This window comes from Crassostrea angulata, chromosome 10 (genome assembly GCF_025612915.1).
Source record: "Crassostrea angulata isolate pt1a10 chromosome 10, ASM2561291v2, whole genome shotgun sequence".
In the NCBI taxonomy this organism is placed as follows: domain Eukaryota; kingdom Metazoa; phylum Mollusca; class Bivalvia; order Ostreida; family Ostreidae; genus Magallana; species Magallana angulata.
In genome coordinates, this window is record NC_069120.1 from 29,500,515 (window position 1) to 29,522,703 (window position 22,189).

At 32.0% G+C, this 22,189-nt stretch overlaps 4 protein-coding genes across 7 annotated transcripts in view; 3 read left to right on the plus strand and 1 right to left on the minus strand.

Moving 5' to 3' along the window:
* LOC128165249 (RNA helicase aquarius-like) overlaps positions 1 to 22,189 on the minus strand; it is a 64,647-nt gene that overhangs the window by 28,370 nt on the left and 14,088 nt on the right. For 2 of the 4 annotated variants that reach the window (XM_052829621.1, XM_052829622.1), the window contains exons 33-37: positions 22,024 to 22,109; positions 21,064 to 21,175; positions 20,704 to 20,766; positions 20,347 to 20,478; positions 16,955 to 17,573 (exon numbers count right to left, since the gene is read on the minus strand). In XM_052829621.1, the coding sequence (XP_052685581.1) occupies positions 17,475 to 17,573; positions 20,347 to 20,478; positions 20,704 to 20,766; positions 21,064 to 21,175; positions 22,024 to 22,109 (492 nt within the window). In that variant the 3' untranslated portion in view covers positions 16,955 to 17,474. Of the gene's footprint in view, positions 1 to 504; positions 721 to 16,954; positions 17,574 to 20,346; positions 20,479 to 20,703; positions 20,767 to 21,063; positions 21,176 to 22,023; positions 22,110 to 22,189 lie in introns of those variants that run through there. The other 2 variants (XM_052829625.1, XM_052829623.1) reach the window with 2 other exon arrangements.
* Positions 4,989 to 7,374, plus strand: LOC128165255 (eukaryotic translation initiation factor 2D-like). The gene is made up of 6 exons (XM_052829634.1): positions 4,989 to 5,131; positions 5,677 to 5,766; positions 6,018 to 6,110; positions 6,273 to 6,393; positions 6,977 to 7,145; positions 7,247 to 7,374. Exons 4-6 carry the CDS (start codon positions 6,286 to 6,288, stop codon positions 7,312 to 7,314), a joined length of 345 nt encoding a protein of 114 aa, XP_052685594.1. The 5' UTR covers positions 4,989 to 5,131; positions 5,677 to 5,766; positions 6,018 to 6,110; positions 6,273 to 6,285; the 3' UTR covers positions 7,315 to 7,374.
* LOC128165254 (eukaryotic translation initiation factor 2D-like) lies at positions 8,785 to 11,171 on the plus strand. Its single transcript, XM_052829632.1, has 6 exons — positions 8,785 to 8,927; positions 9,474 to 9,563; positions 9,815 to 9,907; positions 10,070 to 10,190; positions 10,774 to 10,942; positions 11,044 to 11,171. The coding sequence occupies exons 4-6, from the start codon at positions 10,083 to 10,085 to the stop codon at positions 11,109 to 11,111; spliced, it is 345 nt and encodes a 114-aa protein (XP_052685592.1). The 5' UTR covers positions 8,785 to 8,927; positions 9,474 to 9,563; positions 9,815 to 9,907; positions 10,070 to 10,082; the 3' UTR covers positions 11,112 to 11,171.
* Positions 14,116 to 17,178, plus strand: LOC128165252 (uncharacterized). Its single transcript, XM_052829630.1, has 2 exons — positions 14,116 to 14,235; positions 14,793 to 17,178. Exon 2 carries the CDS (start codon positions 14,793 to 14,795, stop codon positions 16,524 to 16,526), a length of 1,734 nt encoding a protein of 577 aa, XP_052685590.1. The 5' UTR covers positions 14,116 to 14,235; the 3' UTR covers positions 16,527 to 17,178.

The following is a 22,189-nucleotide window of genomic DNA, read 5'->3' on the forward strand; positions in this document are numbered from 1 at the left end:
AGTAACAACGTAACATCGTTTCCATCCGTTCCTACAAAAATGCCCCGTTTCTAAAACCCATTCGATTATTAACATTGCTCGATCTGCCACAATGTGTTGTTTGCGTATGTTATACCATACACAGGAAAACGGTCCACAATTATCGAGGAATTTTATAAGTATCTGCCCCTGGATTTCAGTCTGCCTTGTTTCATTGTTTATTGTATATATCTTGCCAGTGCATTGGTTGTTATTTTATTTTTCTTCAAAACGCGTTTCTACACGTATTCTCGTCAAAAGGTAACGTGTTCGGATGTATGAAATACCTGAATGCGGTGAAGCATGAATGGTGCCCTCAGCCTTTTATAGGGGGTGTTTAGCGATGAGCAGAACAATAGAAATCGATAACTAATACGGCGGTAGTCGGAGATGACAGGGAAATAATGTGTATTTATGAATTCATGTCAGCTTTAATAAAGAGAGTAAAACACTAGTACATTAGTTTCCATAGTTAAAATGGAATTTTATTTTGAAAATCTTCTATCATGATATGAAGTCTGATAATGGATTTATATATTCACAGATAATGGGATGAAGATGTTTACACTTTTCCATGAATTCACTTTAGTCCTCTCAAATTTTTCATCCTTCCATCTTGATGTCCTGTGATTCCACTGGTTCGGTTTCCAGTGATTCTTCCTTTTTTTCTTCAGTTATGGGTGGTGTCTCTAAAGGTTCAGCCTTTCAGATTTTCTGTGATTATGCTACCGTAGATTACCAAAAGTACTCATAAAAGGACAGATTGAAGCTCTATGGCTGTTAAAACTGTTCTTGCAAGTGGTGTTCAAAAAGAACACCGAGATGCTGTATAGCAGGTTAAAATTGCGGTCGAAAAAATTCGCAATTTTTTTTCATTTTGCAACAAATCACTGTAGGTTGAATTTGTGCAAAATAGAAATTTGTAAAACATAAAATTAAATCCTGATCATGATACATGTATATTAACTCACAACGAAAAAAAAATTATTTCGGTGAAAAACAATTATAGTGGTATTTAAGAGCATCTAACAGAAGTTCTCTCGCTCTAGAATATGTCAAAGGCTTGTTTTTTTTTTTTACTCAACCTGTAAACATTTTCTTTCTTAAAAATGTGACTGCTCTGAAAATGAATTCTTCAGACTGAAACAGAAGACCAGTGTACGATATATATTTTTCAAGATTACTTACAGGACAGAGTTTTTTTCCTGTTTTAGCTATAACGACTATGTTACCTTGAATAAACACATCTGTTTTACTTTTTTCAATTTTGATTTCAATATGTGAACCAGATTAATGAAACTTAATATTACACATATTAATATGTACAAGTTCATCGTACCTCAGAAAACCAGCATAACCCAATAGTACCATGCAAACACGTCTGGAGTGATACAAATTTTCAACCTGAGAAAACTTATCCATAATTTTTTCTAAAATTTCTGGTGTAATAGGTTTCTTCTCAACTATAGGTTTGGACCTTAATCTTTTTCCGCCTTCTAAAATTAAATTCACAAAACTGTTATTGCACGGAATGTTACACAGGTTTATGCAATGAGTTCATTGAATACTACAGTATGCTGCATCAATAATCGCTTCTGAAGAATTGATCTGTATCAAATAAGATAAATAAACTGCTACTGTGGAGGGTAAAGCAGGTAAATCCTGAAAATCAAATGTTTTACACCAAGCCTTGAATCTCAGAAAATAACTAAAGTTCTATACGTTTTATAGGTATTTTCAGATCGACTGTTCAGTACTATATTACCCATTCCCAAAACTGTTTCCTATAGTCTTGGATCTTGAATCTCTCTAATTTCTTTCCCATGTAAGAATGTATATGCAAGCTGAAAATATATATATGATTAAATAATGTTTAATACATAAGTCAAAGAACCCATCATCAATTATAATATTATCTAAAGTCACATAAAGACTAATTAAACTATCATAATACACATAACAATGCCCAATCAAGGCTGAATTAAACATAATGCCCCGTCAAGGCTAAATCAAATACATTGCCCCATCAAGGCTATATCAAACACATTGCCCCATCAAGGCTATATTAAACACAATGCCCCATCAAGGCTAAATCAAATACAATGCCCAATCAAGGCTATATCAAATACAATGCCCCATCAAGGCTAAATCAATCATGTATATGCCCCATCAAGGCTATTAAGTCAATGTGCCCCATAAAGGCTAAATCAAACACAATGCCCCATCAAGGCTAAACAGTTCATATGCCCCATCAAGGCTAAACTAGTCATAATACCCCTACGAATCTTGTCCAGAATACGAACGGTTGTTACGCTCATAAGGCTTCCTGTTGTTGTTTCTTTTCTTTGCTCTAAAAATAGCTTGTCTAAGCTAAGTAGCATCGTCAGCATCATCAGTAATAGGGTCATCTTGATATTCTTGTACGACATCCCACCCATACTTGTCGGCAATACGTACAACTTTATTTCTTTTGTTCAAGTCTTTTACAACAGAATTTAAAGCGTCAATTGCAGATTCAACATTATTGCTTTTTAATAGTTTAACTGCTTTAAGAATGTCATGTTCTCTGTCCGAGTTAAATTCAAATTTGATCTTGTTACTTTGAAACTTAAAGTCCGGTACCTTTTTCTCCGTTGATTTTGAAGTCAAATTCAATTCGTTGACAATCTCCTGTTTCTGCCTTCTCAGCGCTCTCTCTAGCTTGTCAGAAAAGATATCCAATGCTTCTGCAGTCATTAATTCATCCATGGAATCTTGAATGGGCCCGTGTTGTGAACCACTAGGCGCAGCATGAAAAGCCCGCTCTTCTCCGACGTGGCTTGAACTCGTCTCAGTCAGAAGTACGGCCAGTAAAAATCGTGTTCGAAAGGGTTGATTGCTCTTCGATGACCTGTCTATACCTGATCGGTTCTATATATACTACAACCAAACAACTACTTGTATAACTGCGCTAAAAGAAGTTGTCCGTAAAAAATACACCTTACAGAAAATTATTTATATTGCTTTAACAAAAACATTATGTATGTACAAATGAGGCCATACAAAGTTATCTATCTGGGTCTCTGGCCAGTTATATCCCAAATTAAGGAAGGCATATTCATTTCTACTGTGAATAATATCAATACTTAAAATCTGAAATCCAATAGTTGGCCTATGCAACATGAAAGTATTATCTAATAATTAAGCTTTATTTAATACCTCAAATTTTTAATGTTTGTTGCATTTAACTAGGGCATTTGGAGACAAATCCAAACCACCATTTTACCAGAAAAGACAAGGGAAACAGTTTTAGACATGGCTGGTGAACCTCAAGATGGCGACACAGCTGAGGGTGAGGAACCTGACATGTTTGAGGGGAACCAGGAACCAGAACATCAACTCTCTGGGGAGGAGGGGTCCAGCGAGGGGAGGATCTAGCTGCATCAACAGACAGGTTGAGCTTGGAAGAGGAAAAGATAGAGGAAGACACTAGTACTGTGGATCAGTCACCTAAAGGTAGGCTAAGAATGTATCGATTACTATTCAAATTTAGAGCAGCAGTCATTTACTTGACTTTTTTTATTGGAGGGGGGGGGTATGTATTATTTTTACTTAAACTCCCAATCCCATTTTATTTAAACTTTTTGATGTCATATTGGATCATACCATTTATAAGGTTCCCTTCTTTTTTTTTTACCAAGAATATAGAAATGGATAGATATGTATCCCCATTAAAACTGACGCTCTTTAATTCTTCTGTTTGCAGTAATCTTAAAGATGTATATATCTAAATATTTAAATGCCTCCAATTAATTCAGTTTTCTATCAGTGGGGAAAGAAAAATAAGTAATATTGTATTTTGATAAGTGAAGATGGAATGATTTTTCAACTCTTCATCTATCCTTTAATCAGTATGCTTGATTCATAAAATTTAATTTGTATCCCACATTCCTGCATTTGACCTCATTCCAAAATGTGTTCATCTTTTAGTGAATTTAATGATGTCAATACAAAATAATACAAACATAGAAATTAAAAACATATTTAACCCCTGTAGCCTTTCCAACTTCTTCCTTGTAGAATCCATGGACGATTTTTTTAAATTGTGTTTCCAGTGTGCCATGAAAAAGTCTCTGAAACCTACAGACCTCCCAGTTCTTACAAGTGCTTTCTACAAACTACATATGGTCAAATTCTGGTAAGTGCTACATAAAAGTTTATTTTCAAGTTTAAAAAAAGTTTAGTAAATAAAATATTGTTTAAATTTTGAATTTTTTTTGGAGTATGACAATTTTGAGTTGTATTGAATGATCAGTTCGAACAATAAAAATCGAATAAAAATCGTTGACTGTATCAGTCAATAACTTTTGATTCTGAAGTATGACCTTGACCTTTAGTTATAAAATATCTATCTTGTAATAATCAACAAGTTGAAGTTTCAGAAAAGATGAACAAATGCAGCTTTTGTTCAATCATCAATTTTGTGTCAATGACTGCATACACTCTGTCAGATATAAGGCAGTATTAATTTTATTTAGTTTGAAAACTGTCTTATTTTCAAAACAAAATTTTATTGCCTTGTTATTTGTATCTCATTTTTAGTCCAGCTGATAAACACTTAGATGTCAAAAAGACTTCTTTCAAAAAACTATCCAAGTTTTTGAAGGAAATGGAGAAAGCTGGGTATATAAAAGTAAAGGAGTTGTCCAAAAGTGTGGAAAGCATTACAGACATGAAAAAAGATCACCCAGAGTGAGTGAAAAAGGAACACAATGGTGTAAAGATGGCTCAGAATTTATTTCAATATTCAGTTATATTTGAATTGGTGAAAGAGGAAGTCACCTTTATATGGTGTACCAGAAAACTGACTGATTGCCGAATCAAGTAATATGCTAGGATCTCTTGAGTTATGTTATCAGATAATGTATGAATGAAAAAAAAATTACACAGATAAATGTTAATTAATGTAAATCCCGTTTTACAGTTTACGGTATGTTAAACCACCAGAGGGTGCTGGTGTTATGGAAGCAACCCCAGCAGAGACGTCAGATTCCAAGTACCACCCGCCCCGCATCACAGAAATGTTGTCTTTCAATGCAGCTGTCCTCCCCCTTGTGAAAGAACTTGGAATGCAGTAAGTCAGCAGTAAAATGTAAATCAATTAAATGTAGAAGATATGTATCTGTAGAAATCAAATCTGTTCAACAGTTCTCTCCTCAAGATTTAATATTTCTATGGTACAGTATAGATATGTATCTGTTTAACTCAAACCAGATAGAAATCACCGATTTCAAATTTTGTTGTTGAAATTATATACCATATTAATATGTGGTATCATATATATCATAGGGCCACAAGCACACAACAGTGAATAAAATCTATCCCATGACTATTCTTCAACAAAAAAAAAACACCTTCGCTCTCCAGATTTCTTCTTGCTTTGGTGTCAGTATAGACTAATAAATAGATTGTATCACTTTGTAATCATATCTTTGGTTTCCTCTTGTACAATATATTGGCACTGATTTTGATGGTTATATCATGTTATTGGATGAAAAAAAAATGCAAAGTAATATCTTTTTCAAACAAACAACTAATTTTGAATTACATAAGGTATATATTTCTTTCATTTAATGATCATCGTTCAAAGTATTTTATTGTATTTATTTATTTTGTTAGAAAGGGAAGTGCAGTAACTGGTTCAGAGTTGCGGAATATAATAAATGAATATGTGAGGAAAAACAATTTACAGGATGAAAAGAACAAGAGGTAAATGTAGCATATACACAGTTTATCTCTCATATAAGTTTAGAATTTGTACATTATTTTTGTTTATTATGATTACACATGTAACTATGAAACATGACATTATACCATGGAAAGTATACATGTATACAGTGAGTGTGGCATTGTCTATGCACTGAGTAATACCAGTACATCTCGCCTTTTGTAATGAACAGTTTAAATTTCATCTCAAACAATTTTATTATGTCAATAGTAATTATTTGTTTTCATTCCAGCAAAGTTACACTAGATCCATTGCTTGCTTCCATTGTGCTGAATAAGGGAGAGAATGACGTCACTCAACTTCGATGGGACGATTAAACTTCAAGGTAAACAGCAAATGCTGATGGTTTTTTGCATTTATGTTCAAAAAATAGATTGCCATGAAAACATTGGAGATTTTTTAAAATTACTTTGATAAAGAAATATATCAAAAGTTGTCTTAAAATTGAAAGGGATAATTCACTTACAATGTTATCGAATTTGTTCAGAATCGCTGGCAAGATGCAAAATGTGTTCAAAGTGGAGTTTCAAGGACAACCACCTATCATCAGGAAAGGCAAAATGGAAGAAATCACCCTTAATGTGTTCCAAAGAGGTTCCAACAAAAAGGTATCGTCCATAACAGGGAATGAGAGGGTTCTTACAGGGATGAAAGTATCCAGTTAATGTATTACAGATGATATTGTATACAAAAGAAGATCATGAACTTTTACATGTACATTTTATGAAGAAAGGTTATCGTAATTTACGACGTAATTTACGACGTAAACAAAAGCAAAGTGATAAAAATTGTTGATATTGTATACAAACTATATATTTTCTGCAGTTTATATTCACCCTATCAAGGAAAGATGATGCTATATATACATGTATTAACTGGTATTAAAAACTTCCCAAACACTGTTGTGTTAAATGATTTGGAACTTTAATTTAATGTCATTTTAATTGCTCAATTCAAATATGGGCAACAGAAAAACAAAACTGGCCAAAATAAACGTGTGTGCTGTAACTGGTTTTGACTTCAAAATCTCGTGTATTTGATATTTTTTTTGTGATTTAAGGATAAATCCAAACTTTTTCCTAATTGAGAAAATAATGTCTGTGAAGATTATAAATATATCTTGGAATGAAAATGAAGATGCTTTTATATCAAATGCGTATTTTATTATCAGCATTTTCTGTTGGTTTTAAGGTGACGACCGTGGATAACCTGGATGTGTTTGGACTGGATCTGAAGGAGTTTGCCCACGCGATCCAAATAGCGATCCAGTGTAGTTGTACCGTGTCTCAAAGTAGTTCCAACAAAATGCAAGTGGTCATCCAGGGCAACCAGATTGCCTTTGTTGCCGATCTCTTGACGGGTAATTTCTTATCATTGTTTGCCAATAGGTATTGCATTTTATGAGAATATGTAGATTAACCATCTTAATTATTTACATCAATTATCTTTTTCTCTTTATAGGAAAATATAGAATTCCCAAAAAGTACATCAAAGGTTTAGGAAAGGCACCAAAAGGAAAACGAATATAAACTGTGATACATTAGCTGATTATTTATATTGAAGGAAAAAATAAAATTGTACAATTCACTATTGATTAGTTCTGTGTTGTTTTATGTATTATTTTTACTTAAACTCCCAATCCCATTTTATTTAAACTTTTTGATGTCATATTGGATCATACCATTTATAAGGTTCCCTTCTTTTTTTTTTACCAAGAATATAGAAATGGATAGATATGTATCCCCATTAAAACTGACGCCCTTTAATTCTTCTGTTTGCAGTAATCTTAAAGATGTATATATCTAAATATTTAAATGCCTCCAATTAATTCAGTTTTCTATCAGTGGGGAAAGAAAAATAAGTAATATTGTATTTTGATAAGTGAAGATGGAATGATTTTTCAACTCTTCATCTATCCTTTAATCAGTATGCTTGATTCATAAAATTTAATTTGTATCCCACATTCCTGCATTTGACCTCATTCCAAAATGTGTTCATCTTTTAGTGAATTTAATGATGTCAATACAAAATAATACAAACATAGAAATTAAAAACATATTTAACCCCTGTAGCCTTTCCAACTTCTTCCTTGTAGAATCCATGGACGATTTTTTTAAATTGTGTTTCCAGTGTGCCATGAAAAAGTCTCTGAAACCTACAGACCTCCCAGTTCTTACAAGTGCTTTCTACAAACTACATATGGTCAAATTCTGGTAAGTGCTACATAAAAGTTTATTTTCAAGTTTAAAAAAAGTTTAGTAAATAAAATATTGTTTAAATTTTGAATTTTTTTTGGAGTATGACAATTTTGAGTTGTATTGAATGATCAGTTCGAACAATAAAAATCGAATAAAAATCGTTGACTGTATCAGTCAATAACTTTTGATTCTGAAGTATGACCTTGACCTTTAGTTATAAAATATCTATCTTGTAATAATCAACAAGTTGAAGTTTCAGAAAAGATGAACAAATGCAGCTTTTGTTCAATCATCAATTTTGTGTCAATGACTGCATACACTCTGTCAGATATAAGGCAGTATTAATTTTATTTAGTTTGAAAACTGTCTTATTTTCAAAACAAAATTTTATTGCCTTGTATCTCATTTTTAGTCCAGCTGATAAACACTTAGATGTCAAAAAGACTTCTTTCAAAAAACTATCCAAGTTTTTGAAGGAAATGGAGAAAGCTGGGTATATAAAAGTAAAGGAGTTGTCCAAAAGTGTGGAAAGCATTACAGACATGAAAAAAGATCACCCAGAGTGAGTGAAAAAGGAACACAATGGTGTAAAGATGGCTCAGAATTTATTTCAATATTCAGTTAGATTTGAATTGGTGAAAGAGGAAGTCACCTTTATATGGTGTACCAGAAAACTGACTGATTGCCGAATCAAGTAATATGCTAGGATCTCTTGAGTTATGTTATCAGATAATGTATGAATGAAAAAAAAATTACACAGATAAATGTTAATTAATGTAAATCCCGTTTTACAGTTTACGGTATGTTAAACCACCAGAGGGTGCTGGTGTTATGGAAGCAACCCCAGCAGAGACGTCAGATTCCCAGTACCACCCGCCCCGCATCACAGAAATGTTGTCTTTCAATGCAGCTGTCCTCCCCCTTGTGAAAGAACTTGGAATGCAGTAAGTCAGCAGTAAAATGTAAATCAATTAAATGTAGAAGATATGTATCTGTAGAAATCAAATCTGTTCAACAGTTCTCTCCTCAAGATTTAATATTTCTATGGTACAGTATAGATATGTATCTGTTTAACTCAAACCAGATAGAAATCACCGATTTCAAATTTTGTTGTTGAAATTATATACCATATTAATATGTGGTATCATATATATCATAGGGCCACAAGCACACAACAGTGAATAAAATCTATCCCATGACTATTCTTCAACAAAAAAAAAAACACCTTCGCTCTCCAGATTTCTTCTTGCTTTGGTGTCAGTATAGACTAATAAATAGATTGTATCACTTTGTAATCATATCTTTGGTTTCCTCTTGTACAATATATTGGCACTGATTTTGATGGTTATATCATGTTATTGGATGAAAAAAAAATGCAAAGTAATATCTTTTTCAAACAAACAACTAATTTTGAATTACATAAGGTATATATTTCTTTCATTTAATGATCATCGTTCAAAGTATTTTATTGTATTTATTTATTTTGTTAGAAAGGGAAGTGCAGTAACTGGTTCAGAGTTGCGGAATATAATAAATGAATATGTGAGGAAAAACAATTTACAGGATGAAAAGAACAAGAGGTAAATGTAGCATATACACAGTTTATCTCTCATATAAGTTTAGAATTTGTACATTATTTTTGTTTATTATGATTACACATGTAACTATGAAACATGACATTATACCATGGAAAGTATACATGTATACAGTGAGTGTGGCATTGTCTATGCACTGAGTAATACCAGTACATCTCGCCTTTTGTAATGAACAGTTTAAATTTCATCTCAAACAATTTTATTATGTCAATAGTAATTATTTGTTTTCATTCCAGCAAAGTTACACTAGATCCATTGCTTGCTTCCATTGTGCTGAATAAGGGAGAGAATGACGTCACTCAACTTCGATGGGACGATTAAACTTCAAGGTAAACAGCAAATGCTGATGGTTTTTTGCATTTATGTTCAAAAAATAGATTGCCATGAAAACATTGGAGATTTTTTAAAATTACTTTGATAAAGAAATATATCAAAAGTTGTCTTAAAATTGAAAGGGATAATTCACTTACAATGTTATTGAATTTGTTCAGAATCGCTGGCAAGATGCAAAATGTGTTCAAAGTGGAGTTTCAAGGACAACCACCTATCATCAGGAAAGGCAAAATGGAAGAAATCACCCTTAATGTGTTCCAAAGAGGTTCCAACAAAAAGGTATCGTCCATAACAGGGAATGAGAGGGTTCTTACAGGGATGAAAGTATCCAGTTAATGTATTACAGATGATATTGTATACAAAAGAAGATCATGAACTTTTACATGTACATTTTATGAAGAAAGGTTATCGTAATTTACGACGTAATTTACGACGTAAACAAAAGCAAAGTGATAAAAATTGTTGATATTGTATACAAACTATATATTTTCTGCAGTTTATATTCACCCTATCAAGGAAAGATGATGCTATATATACATGTATTAACTGGATTTAAAAACTTCCCAAACACTGTTGTGTTAAATGATTTGGAACTTTAATTTAATGTCATTTTAATTGCTCAATTCAAATATGGGCAACAGAAAAACAAAACTGGCCAAAATAAACGTGTGTGCTGTAACTGGTTTTGACTTCAAAATCTCGTGTATTTGATATTTTTTTTGTGATTTAAGGATAAATCCAAACTTTTTCCTAATTGAGAAAATAATGTCTGTGAAGATTATAAATATATCTTGGAATGAAAATGAAGATGCTTTTATATCAAATGCGTATTTTATTATCAGCATTTTCTGTTGGTTTTAAGGTGACGACCGTGGATAACCTGGATGTGTTTGGACTGGATCTGAAGGAGTTTGCCCACGCGATCCAAATAGCGATCCAGTGTAGTTGTACCGTGTCTCAAAGTAGTTCCAACAAAATGCAAGTGGTCATCCAGGGCAACCAGATTGCCTTTGTTGCCGATCTCTTGACGGGTAATTTCTTATCATTGTTTGCCAATAGGTATTGCATTTTATGAGAATATGTAGATTAACCATCTTAATTATTTACATCAATTATCTTTTTCTCTTTATAGGAAAATATAGAATTCCCAAAAAGTACATCAAAGGTTTAGGAAAGGCACCAAAAGGAAAACGAATATAAACTGTGATACATTAGCTGATTATTTATATTGAAGGAAAAAATAAAATTGTACAATTCACTATTGATTAGTTCTGTGTTGTTTTATGGGTATCTCTAGATTTTTTTTACTAACCTGGCTAAGATATTGTAATATGCTTTTCTGCAAGGTCTATGGGTTTAATTTTGTAAAAGTTGTAATTGTTGTTAAGAAAGTCTTGTTTTAAAAAATAATTGTTAGAGTAGTTCACTGGAAACAACCAATAGTCAAGTATTGTGTTGTGTATACATAGCATTTAAAACATTCTATTTTATTGCATTTATAGGGGCATGGTCACGATTTTGATCAAATTTTATTTTTCTATTTTTATTATTTACAGTGCTTTAGGAATGTATTTCTGATGATCAAACGATATTAGAGAGTCGGTCGTAGAGTTACAAGCAAGAAACAGGGCTCACAATTCTTTATCATGTAAACAAGGCTCATGCCCTGTTTTGGTTCAATATACTAGTAAAAATCTTTTTCAAGCTGATTTGTCTATCTTGTTATTCATCTTAAGCATGAATAAACAGTTCCTAACGTTCATTTCAGGTCTACAATTGGAATTTTCACTTCAACATTCAAAATGTAAACAAAAGCTTTGTTTACATAGCAAAGAATTGCAAGCTCTGTAACTCGCTTATAACTCAACGAATGACATTCAAATTTTGGTTGCCTATTAAAATTAAAATCGGAAAAATAATTTTTGACCAAAATGGTGACCATGCCCTTTTAAGGGTGTGTGTATTTTGCAGCACACTTTAAAAAATTGCGCTTTTTTTAAGAAAAAAACCAACTGATTTTATTTTTTGTGATTAATTTTATTGGTCATAAATTACGATGGTTTTTAAATTAGAATGAAATCAAAGAGTTTTCCACGGTCTCGTGATGTTTAAAATATAATAACGCGATGAGAAGTCGTAATAACTACATTTAAAGTTGTTAGTAAGTGTTATATATATATACCGGTATATATATATATATATATATATATATATATATATATATATATATATATATATATATATATATATATTTTCGCGATCATTGTAGAAAAACTGTATTTAAGGAATCTTTCTTTAAGTATTATGACGTCATAATTTCGGTCGGGGCGTGGTCAAATCCAATAAAGCCCGAAGTGCTTTATGATAGATTTGACCACGTTCCGACCGAAATTATCACCTCATAATATTCAAAGAATGATTCCTTATTACTTATATTTATATTTTTCTAATTTGTCACTTTCAAACAACATTATTTTAAAAACCACTAATTGTTTATGTAGCACATGCTATGTATTACTACGCAGCGCAGCCAATACCGTTTTTCGGTTGTGTTACAAGACACGCCCATTTTGTGTTCACTCATGTTATATGAAGTTATTGGGTTTTAGGGTTTAAAATTGATTCGTTATATTATCACAGACAAAGACAGTTGAAAATGTAAATATAAAAAAAGTAATTAAAAGCCCTAAGATTATTGAATTGCAATCATATGCATTTTTATTTCTGAAATACATGTACCCCCGGAACATCAGTTTTGAAGAGTTTATATCTATTGATTTATTACATCATCATTACCAACCTTTCTAATACTTAACGCATCGTAGTGATTCAATGAAAAATACAGAATCCAACAATTATCGAATGTCAATATATGTTCATATATAGGTATGTATAGCTATATAATAGTAATGTTAATCTATAAAATTATTTCTTTGGTGATTTGTGCAGTTACGAATAAAGGTTGCGTCATTGCAGAAAAAAATACATATCCGCATAAGCGGGTTATTGGTATATATTTACATTTTCAACTGTCTTTGTCTGTGATAACATTACGAATCAATTTTAACTCTAAAACCCAATAACTTCGTAAAACATAAGTTGCACAAAATGGGTGTGTCTTATACCATAACCGAAAAACGGTATTGGCTGCGCCGCGTAGTAATACATAGCATAAAGCCTTTCGGGCTTTATTGGATTATACCACGCCCCGACCGAAATTATCACCTCATAATCTTCAAAGAATGACTCCTTATTCCTTAAATATGGGCGGTGGAGAGGGCAAAAATACCAAAATACATAATTTTTTTAACTTTAATTCTAAGGACTATAAAATTGTAAGGATTGAGATTGAATGCACTATTTACTCAAAATACGCAAAATAAATAAAACCATAATCAACAACTTTGTGTACAATAAATGATCCTAAATGTACATGTTCATTGCCAAAATAAATGAGGACAAGTTTCACACCTTGCCATACATGTACATACACAAACTGAAATCTACATCGGAGCGAAATGGACGTTACATTTGAATATTGTAAGACAAGTATTTGTTTTGTATTTTTTTCAATACTTTTTGTCCTTTCCGCCGCCTATAACTTTGTAATACGAAAGACAAAAAGACCAAACAAACAAAATATCGAGATATGTAAGAAAAAAAGCTTTATAAACGGAATCATTTTTTTGCGTATTTTGAGATGTAGTTAAATGCAGACGCCAATTTTAAATAAGAAACAGGGAATCATATCTCTTTTTTTAGCATTATGAGGTGATTAAATACGGTTGGGGTGATTAAACCCAATAAAGCCCGTATGATTTATGATAGATTTGATCACACTCGATCGTAATTTGTCTCTTCTTAATCTCCGAAGAATGATTCCCTATTATAATTATATAACTTTCAGCAATTTTACGATTAAATATCAAAATATTGTTAGTGATAAAATATGTATTGGACTATAAGTTACAAAATCGGTTCGTAGTATTATCAGAGCTAGACTGAGACACTGGATAATGTAATATTTTTTATAAATAAAGTGTTATGGTTCAGAATAAAAGGTGATAAATTATACATGATATTTCTTTGTTTTACTCATAAGAGGGTCATACTTTATATTAGCTTGATGAACACATGGGATATGTACTTCTTCCTTGGTTTATCTTATTTGACGATGGTTTGCCAATTCACTTTATCTGAAGAGGTACATGTAACTTTACGCACTTAACGCTCGTATCAGTGACTGAATTAAGGTACAAAGTGTGAAATCCACCCTGGAAGAAACCAATCTGTGCATGTGATCTAGCTATTCTATCACAGAACAGTAAGTTGAATATTTCCATTTCACGTTTAAAACATTTATGAAATTTATTTAATTATTTACGTAAGTTTGCTACATTTCATACAACCAAAACAATTATGATCTATTCTGCAATTATGGGGGGGGGGGGGGCGCACATGATTTCAGCTAATAAAGATTATATTTACCCAACTCTACCCCAAATATTTCCTGTTTCTTAAATCCTTAATTAAGAATAACATGATATTGAACTAATCCGGTTGTTGCCTTATGGGAATTCGGGTCTGACATCACCATACGTAGGTGTGAGTTTTCTTGGTTGCTAAAAGGTTTCAGTCGATAAAACTGGTTAAAACTGAATCGTGTGGATTTCAGTCATGTCAATGTCTATAGAGCTATGAATTAGTCAATTTCTGTAACTAAAAAAAAATAGATCTTGGGAGATTAATATTTGGTAAATATAAATATTGAAATATGAAGGTGATATGCAATTCAGACGCAAATTTTACGTATAGTGCAGAACTTGATTATGCAGTTGCTCTTCAGAACTCTTTTAACAGAGCTGATATACCTTCTTTTAGATGGCACTTTCCAAATCCCAAGTACCTGATGCAGCCCAGCACTACTTGGTGTGTGGCACTGAAGAGTGTAAGAAGAACTGTCAGTTTTACTGCAATCCTTGTCACTTGCAATTGTGTGAACAATGCAGAGATGAACACCAGAAGAGTTCGAAAACCAAGAACCATGAAGTGGTTTTTTACAGACAACGCCAGCATCAACTTCCTGTGGAGCAATGCAAGGATCACACGACTAGGAATATAGACATGCTATGTGAGGACTGTAAAATTCCAGTATGTTCTAAATGTGTAATACAAGACCATCAAAAACACACACTCAATGATTTAGAGACAATTTATTCAAAAGGATTCACTCTTTGCCTTGATGAGATCTATAAAATCCATCAATATTTTATCCCAACGTCACAAGATATGCAAAAAGTAATAATGAAAGATACCAAAGAAATAAAAGCAACCATGGATAAAATGCGAACATCCATAATGGCTGAAGCTGAAATGCTTAAAAGTCTGGTGGACACAGTGTTATCAGATAAAATAGAACAAGTCAACAAAATGGAAGAGTCACTAATGGAGGAGCTTCAGAATCAAGACAAAACTTATCATAATTACATCTCCTATCTCAAACACCTTGTCAAAGAGTTCCATGGCTACCTGTCCTCTGCTAAACTTCAAAACAATCCAATCATTTTTTCTTTTTCTGATCAGTTAAAAATCCAACCCATACCAGAGATCACCAAACCAGTCCCTCCAGTATTTACTACTGGTCATTGCAGCAAGGAGGATATTGCCAAATTACTGGGTAAAGTAACGGTTCCAGATATAAAACCAGAGAACAGAGAAATTAAACCCATGGAGACTGCCTCTACACAGTTGAAACTTAGAGAGAAAGAGATGAAACAGGTGGGAGAAAAATCTGACGTGAAACCAACACTGTCTTTGTCTTCCTTTGTCACCAAGGTCAGGGAGTACAAAGTAACAGGTGTTGACTGTGTATGTCATATATCACTAGGTAAATCAGGCAGACTTTGGGCCAGTGACAGAAAAGGTAACCTTGTCCAAACAGATTTACAGGGGAATCAGCTAAAGATACAAACCAGTGGTGGATCTGAGGGCTACCACACAGTCACACAGAATGGGGATCTGATCTATGTAGACAAAAAGAACAGAGTCATCTATAAGATAAAACAGAAAAATACAATCATTGAATTCATTAGAACAAGAGACTGGGAACCAATCAGTATATACTCCTCCATCATCAACGGGGACATATTAGTGGGGATGATAAAGGGTATAGAGGCTAAAGTCACCAGGTACAACAAGACAGGAGAAGAAATACAGAACATACAGAGAAACAAAGATGGACAGGAACTTTATTGGCATCCACACTACATCACAGAAAACTTCAATGGTGATATCTGTACATCAGACTTAACCAAAAAAGTTGTAGTGGTGGTGAATAAATCAGGACAACTCAGGTTCTCTTACACAGATCAGAGGTCAAAGTCTACTCCCTATGGTATCTGTACTGATCTCCTCGGTCACATCATTGTTTGTAGCAGTCGGTCTATAGTTCACTCAGTTAACATCCTTAATTATGATGGACGTGTCTTGTCTCGACTACTCACACCACACGAAGGGCTAATGAGTCCCCTTGGTTCAAATGTGGATGACGAGAACAATCTCCATGTGGGACAATGGAACACAAACAAAGTGAAAGTGTACAAGTACCTCCAGTGATTATTATTTACATATTTTGACTAATGGTTTATTATGTTTCATCACTGTCTTTCCAAGTATGAATAAATATGTGTGTTTTCTATTTTCATCTTATTTATTATAATGTAGGAAAATCCAATTCAAATCCAATTCAAAAATTGTGAACTTATATTCATAAAAGATGTACGCTGTATATGTATTCATTCATTTGGAAAATTAATGTCCCATTCATCAGCTTGTTACTTTGTCAGACAAAAATGCATAATCAAAATAGTAAGAAACATTGTAGTACAATTGTACATATTCTCTATTGTATTTATCGTAGCATTGAACGTCGCATATATTTCAAATGTTATTTCAATTTTTATAAATGTAATACCTTGTCAATGACAATGGTAAGATATTCAGAGGATGTATGCGGAGCGAATAAAATGACACAAATCCTTGGATCAAATTCTCGAATTACAAGTGATTTAATTTCTATATGTAAACAGATAGCAAAATAGGTCACCCTATTGATTCAGGTAACCTAAAAAAAATAGTGAATGTACAATATGATCTTATTAAGGGGCGATTCTTTTAAAACTGAATTTATAGCATTTCCACAATACAAACAAGAATCAAAGATGGTTTAAAAAAAAAAGTAAAGTATCATTTGAAGATGAAGAAGAAACATATCAGTATGACACAAATGCCCTGCCAAACATTATCTTAACAGCTTAAAGCCCACAGATGTGACATTGTCCAAATGAAAAATAATGAATTGTCCAATTGCTGCTTTTGTAATATTGAATTCATTAATAAAGAGAGTAAGATACTAGTACATTAGTTTCCATAGTTAAAATGGAATTTTATTTTGAAAATCTTCTATCATGATATGAAGTCTGATAATGGATTTATACATTAACACATAATGGGATGAAGATGTTTACACTTTTCCATGAATTCACTTTAGTCCTCTCAAATTTTTCATCCTTCCATTTTGGTGTCCTGTGATTCCACTGGTTCGGTTTCCAGTGATTCTTCCTTTTTCTCTTCAGTTATAGGCGGTGTCTCTAAAGGTTCAGCCTAAAGATGAAAGTATACATGTATATTTGGTTTAGTAGATTTTCTGTGATTATGCTACTATAGATTACCAAAAGTAGGTCACTGTGACCTACTTATAAAAGGACACATTGAAGCTCTATGGCTGTTAAAGCTGTTCTTGCAAGTGGTGTTCAAAAAGAACACCGAGAAGCTGTATAGCAGGTTAATATTGGTCGAAAAAATTCGCAATTTTTTCATTTTGCAACAAATCACAGTAGGTTGAATTTGTGCAAAATAAAAATTTGTAAAACATAAAATTAAAACCCGATCATGATACATGTATATTAACTCACAATGAATGATTGTGATTAATGAAATGGTTTTCAAAAAGCAGCAGTTATTTGTTATACCCATTTATAATTATTGTTGTAATATAACATTTAAGTGCACCCAACTTCTATAATGGAAAGATTGCTACTTTCAATTGATTTCCACACCTTTTCAGGTGCTAGATACTCATATGAGTACCTTGTATAAACACTCAGATTTTTTATATTCTCGCATTTTGATACATAACAGCGGGGTCAGGGAATTAAAGGGACTTGGACACGATTTGACTTAAAATTTTCAAATTTTATGTTTTTATTTTCAATGTTTATACTGATGAATATAGAAGTCTATAATGCTTTGTCAAAATTTTAAAGTCAAATATCAAGTTATAAGCAAGATACAGAGTTCATAATTATTTGTTTTGTAAACAAAGCTTGAATATTGTCATTTTTTACATAATTATGTGTTGTATTGGTGTAAGTTTCAATCAAATAAATCTTTCTTTCGTTGATAATAGTATTTATGTGGATATTGAATTAAATTTTGCATGTCATTTTGTCTAAGAAATGGTAATTCTCTACATTACATTTTTTGTAAACAACTATAAGACTCGAGCTTTGTTTACATAGCAACCAATTCTTACCTCTGTATCTCACTTGTAACTTGACTTTAACATTCAATATTTTGGTCAACCATTTAAAATGCACAAGTGAATCATTTTATAACTAAAAAATAAAAATAACATTTTTGATCTTAAATCGTGTCCAAGTCCCTTTAAGGAGGCTGGGGGGTCCAAAAAAAATTTCTCCAAAATTCACCAAATTTGCAGAAATGTTTCATATAATCTTAGTTTACATTTAAATATGGAAGACTACATCACAATCATCGTTAATTTTATCATTTATTGCATCTGAAGAAATTGCACGTTATGTAAAAAAAAAATGAAAATATGAAAAATATTTGAAATATAAATACAGGCAAAAACATACCAATAACATCACAAAAAATTAACACAATAAGAAAAACTTAACATTATTTGTTATAAAGAAAAATATCACAATTTTACCAAAAATATGTATGTCATACAAATGCAAATATGTGAAACAAAAAAAAAGTAGCCACAAGATTTTTTCCAAATTTTAACACAATAATAATCAATACATGTGTAATAAAGATTGAGCATTTAAAAAAAATTTCGATGGTGAAATTTAAAAAAAAAAAAATAAAAGGAAAATATTAGAACAAAATATTTGAAGTTTTACAAGTTACCTCCCTTTGAAAAGTTAGGAAATGCTGAAAAACAGCTGAAATAATTTTTTTGCATCTTGTAAACCTTGGTTTACCATCAATTGACTCTTTAAATAATGTTTCAATACCATCATATCAATTTCTTTCAAAAGACAATTTCAGTACATTGTTTGAGTTATAGAACATTAAAGTGAAAATCTTTTTTGAATAGAGATAAAAATGCTTTAAAATCGGTACATAGAATTACCGAAATATGCACGATTTACCGAAATACCCGGTGAAAACACCGAAATACCCTTCAAAAACACCAAAATGCCCATTATTACGTCATAAAGAGTGTATGTCTAGTATTTTATAAAGATAGTTATTGCATATAAAGTTAATTTTTTGAATAAATCAGCCGATTTTCGTGGTTATTGATTAAAATGCAATTCTTCCAAGCAAGGTAACTCTTTCATTGAATTTAGTTTTTAACGTGTTGATAAAAATCCAAATGTACCTAATTCTTTTTATTAATTTTATTCTTGTAAATAACCATAATTAAATTTATTTTGAATAATTCAATTAAACTGGACATAAATGTTTTCATCTCATTCGTTAACAGGTTATTGCCCTGTGACCAGTATTATTTACTCACAATAGAAAGGTGCAATTCTGGTAGAAAAAGGAATATTTATAGTATTATCATGTCAAATTATTATATGATATTAAAAAATAAAAGCTGATAAACTGTTATTTTTAATCCTTAGTTATTTTATTCAGGGAATAAAATTTTACACCTCTATTCGAGTGAAAAGCAATTCATGCAAGAGTTATTGTTATTAACCCAATGTCTACACATGTTAAAAATCGCTATTTATGTCAAAATACTTACATTATCAAACTGAATATTGGGAAAATACATTTAAACACTTAGATTCAAACTATGATATTAAATTTTTGTGCTCAAATGAGGCATTTCGGTGTTTTTGAAGGGCATTTCGGTAAATCACGGGTATTTCGGTAATTCTAGTTACCCCTTTAAAATGGCAGCCACCCCCCAGCCTCGTTAAGTACTTGCATAAAATAAAAAACCAACAGTAGGTTAAAATTTAGACTGTAGGTCATATGGTGGCCTACTTCATAAGAAGATACCATACCTTGAAATAAATATTTATATCCAGAATCACCATTCTTTGATAAGCAGGGTGACAAAATACATGTATATAAATGATTACATATCCAGGAACTGCTTTACCTTTGTCTGCCTCCCTCCTTCGTGCTGTGACATCAGTCTGTTGATTTTCTGGTTGTAGAAGTCGTACACAAACTGAGCCATGTGGGGCATGTTTTTCATAATCATTGCTTCTCCTTTGATTGGTTCATTCATCTACATAAAAAAGATGTATAATAACCACACTTGGGATAAAAATGTCATTTAACCTTATGACATAAGTTCTTCAATAAATCCTGTTTCATAATGGTTTTCATATAATTGAAATAAATATTCAGAGTTTCGGTACATTTTTTGTCCACAAACTAAAAATTCATTGGCTTAATTTATTTTTTGATAACTTTCAATAAACGTGTACAGAAGTACAGATAACTCGTATACCTTCCTGGAAGGTGGATAAACTTCTGATGGCACAATGTGAAGTTGTAAGGGTCTGGCCATCAACTGTAAACAAAAAAATCATGATAAAATATATCATCATAAAATATAAACTATCATGTTAACATTCACTATAATTCATTCACTGTTTCACGTATGATATCCTAATCAACAATGTAAAAATGCCTGTTTCACATATAAAGCCTTACTTGATATCTACAGTGTACTTCAAGTAAACGAACTAGGTAACATACAGTACCAATAATACACTGATCTAAAAGGGGTGGTCCTACTTGTAGATGTTTTCCAATTACAAAAAATAAAATTTTAAATAATTTCTAGTTGAGAATCTTTAATTTTTACCTTGTTAAACGTTGGAGTGAGCTCAAAACAATTACTGAACAGAGAGACCCTGCCAAACACGTACAGTCCCAGTCTGGCTCGGGACATGGCCACCACCAATCTTCTCACGTCTCTGTAGGACAAAAAAACATATGCATAAAAACTTAAATTTTTCCCATTTTTATACACTATTTTAACACGATTGTTCTTTTTCTATTTCTTCAATTTTCATGTATATATAGATACAAGTTCATTTAAACTTTAAGGGTAGAAAAATAATATATTTTTGAAAAATAATAAATCTTAATCAAAGTACTGAAGTACTGACAGGAGTTGATTTTATCGATTTATTTATCATTTATTTTAAAATCAGCGATATGTGATTTTGCATGGCAAGTAGTATCAGTAATCGAAATATTTCTGAGAAATTGTATAGATCCAGGCACGATTGAACTCTAGTTTTGTTCAACCAAACGCTCGACTGTCTCCGTTTATCTCCGACAAGCAAGAGAGACTCACTGTTTTGTCAGATATTAACGGAGACAGCCGAGCGTCTGGTTGAACGAGACTAGTACATTGAAGTCTAGCGTATGAATACATGCATACGACTTCAAAACATATCTAAACTGTTTGTACCATTTAAAATCTCACTATTTTCATGGTATTAATAAATAGGTTTTATTGAAAAACAATGCTTCAGAATACATTGCATCGAATTTATCGATTATTTTCAGGAACTAAGTGTTGTCAGCGGTATTGATTTGTGCTTAGGTCCAAACACTGTTTCATTTTCGGTTTGCCCGAGTAAGTGCATAGGAGAGTTGATTAAAATCAACTCCCAAAAACTACCACTGTCATTGATAATAATTTATCATATTTATTGGAAAGTGCAATGCAACTTTTTTCAGTCAAAATTTAAGTTGCTTCAAATTGCTTATGAGTATGATTTATTTCCCGTTTGATAGTGTCATTAAATGATACCTTAAATGTCCAACTGTCTTTGTTCTGACGAGTGAGAGAAGGATGTAATCATTCTGCTGACCTTGGTAACGATCTACTGTAGTCACCTGGAAAGAAAGAAAAGTATTTAATTTTCATCTTAGGTCTCTGCTGATGTTTAGTTACACTACCAACAAATAGATACACA

Excerpts from the sequence above, each read along its gene's own strand:
- LOC128165255 (XM_052829634.1), top strand. The coding sequence starts at position 6,286 with ATGCAAAATGTGTTCAAAGTGGAGTTTCAAGGACAACCACCTATCATC. Across the intron at positions 6,394-6,976 it reads AAAGAGGTTCCAACAAAAAG|GTGACGACCGTGGATAACCT; the intron begins GTATCGTCCATA and ends GTTGGTTTTAAG. Across the intron at positions 7,146-7,246 it reads TGTTGCCGATCTCTTGACGG|GAAAATATAGAATTCCCAAA; the intron begins GTAATTTCTTAT and ends TTCTCTTTATAG.
- LOC128165254 (XM_052829632.1), top strand. The coding sequence starts at position 10,083 with ATGCAAAATGTGTTCAAAGTGGAGTTTCAAGGACAACCACCTATCATC. Across the intron at positions 10,191-10,773 it reads AAAGAGGTTCCAACAAAAAG|GTGACGACCGTGGATAACCT; the intron begins GTATCGTCCATA and ends GTTGGTTTTAAG. Across the intron at positions 10,943-11,043 it reads TGTTGCCGATCTCTTGACGG|GAAAATATAGAATTCCCAAA; the intron begins GTAATTTCTTAT and ends TTCTCTTTATAG.
- LOC128165252 (XM_052829630.1), top strand. The coding sequence starts at position 14,793 with ATGGCACTTTCCAAATCCCAAGTACCTGATGCAGCCCAGCACTACTTG.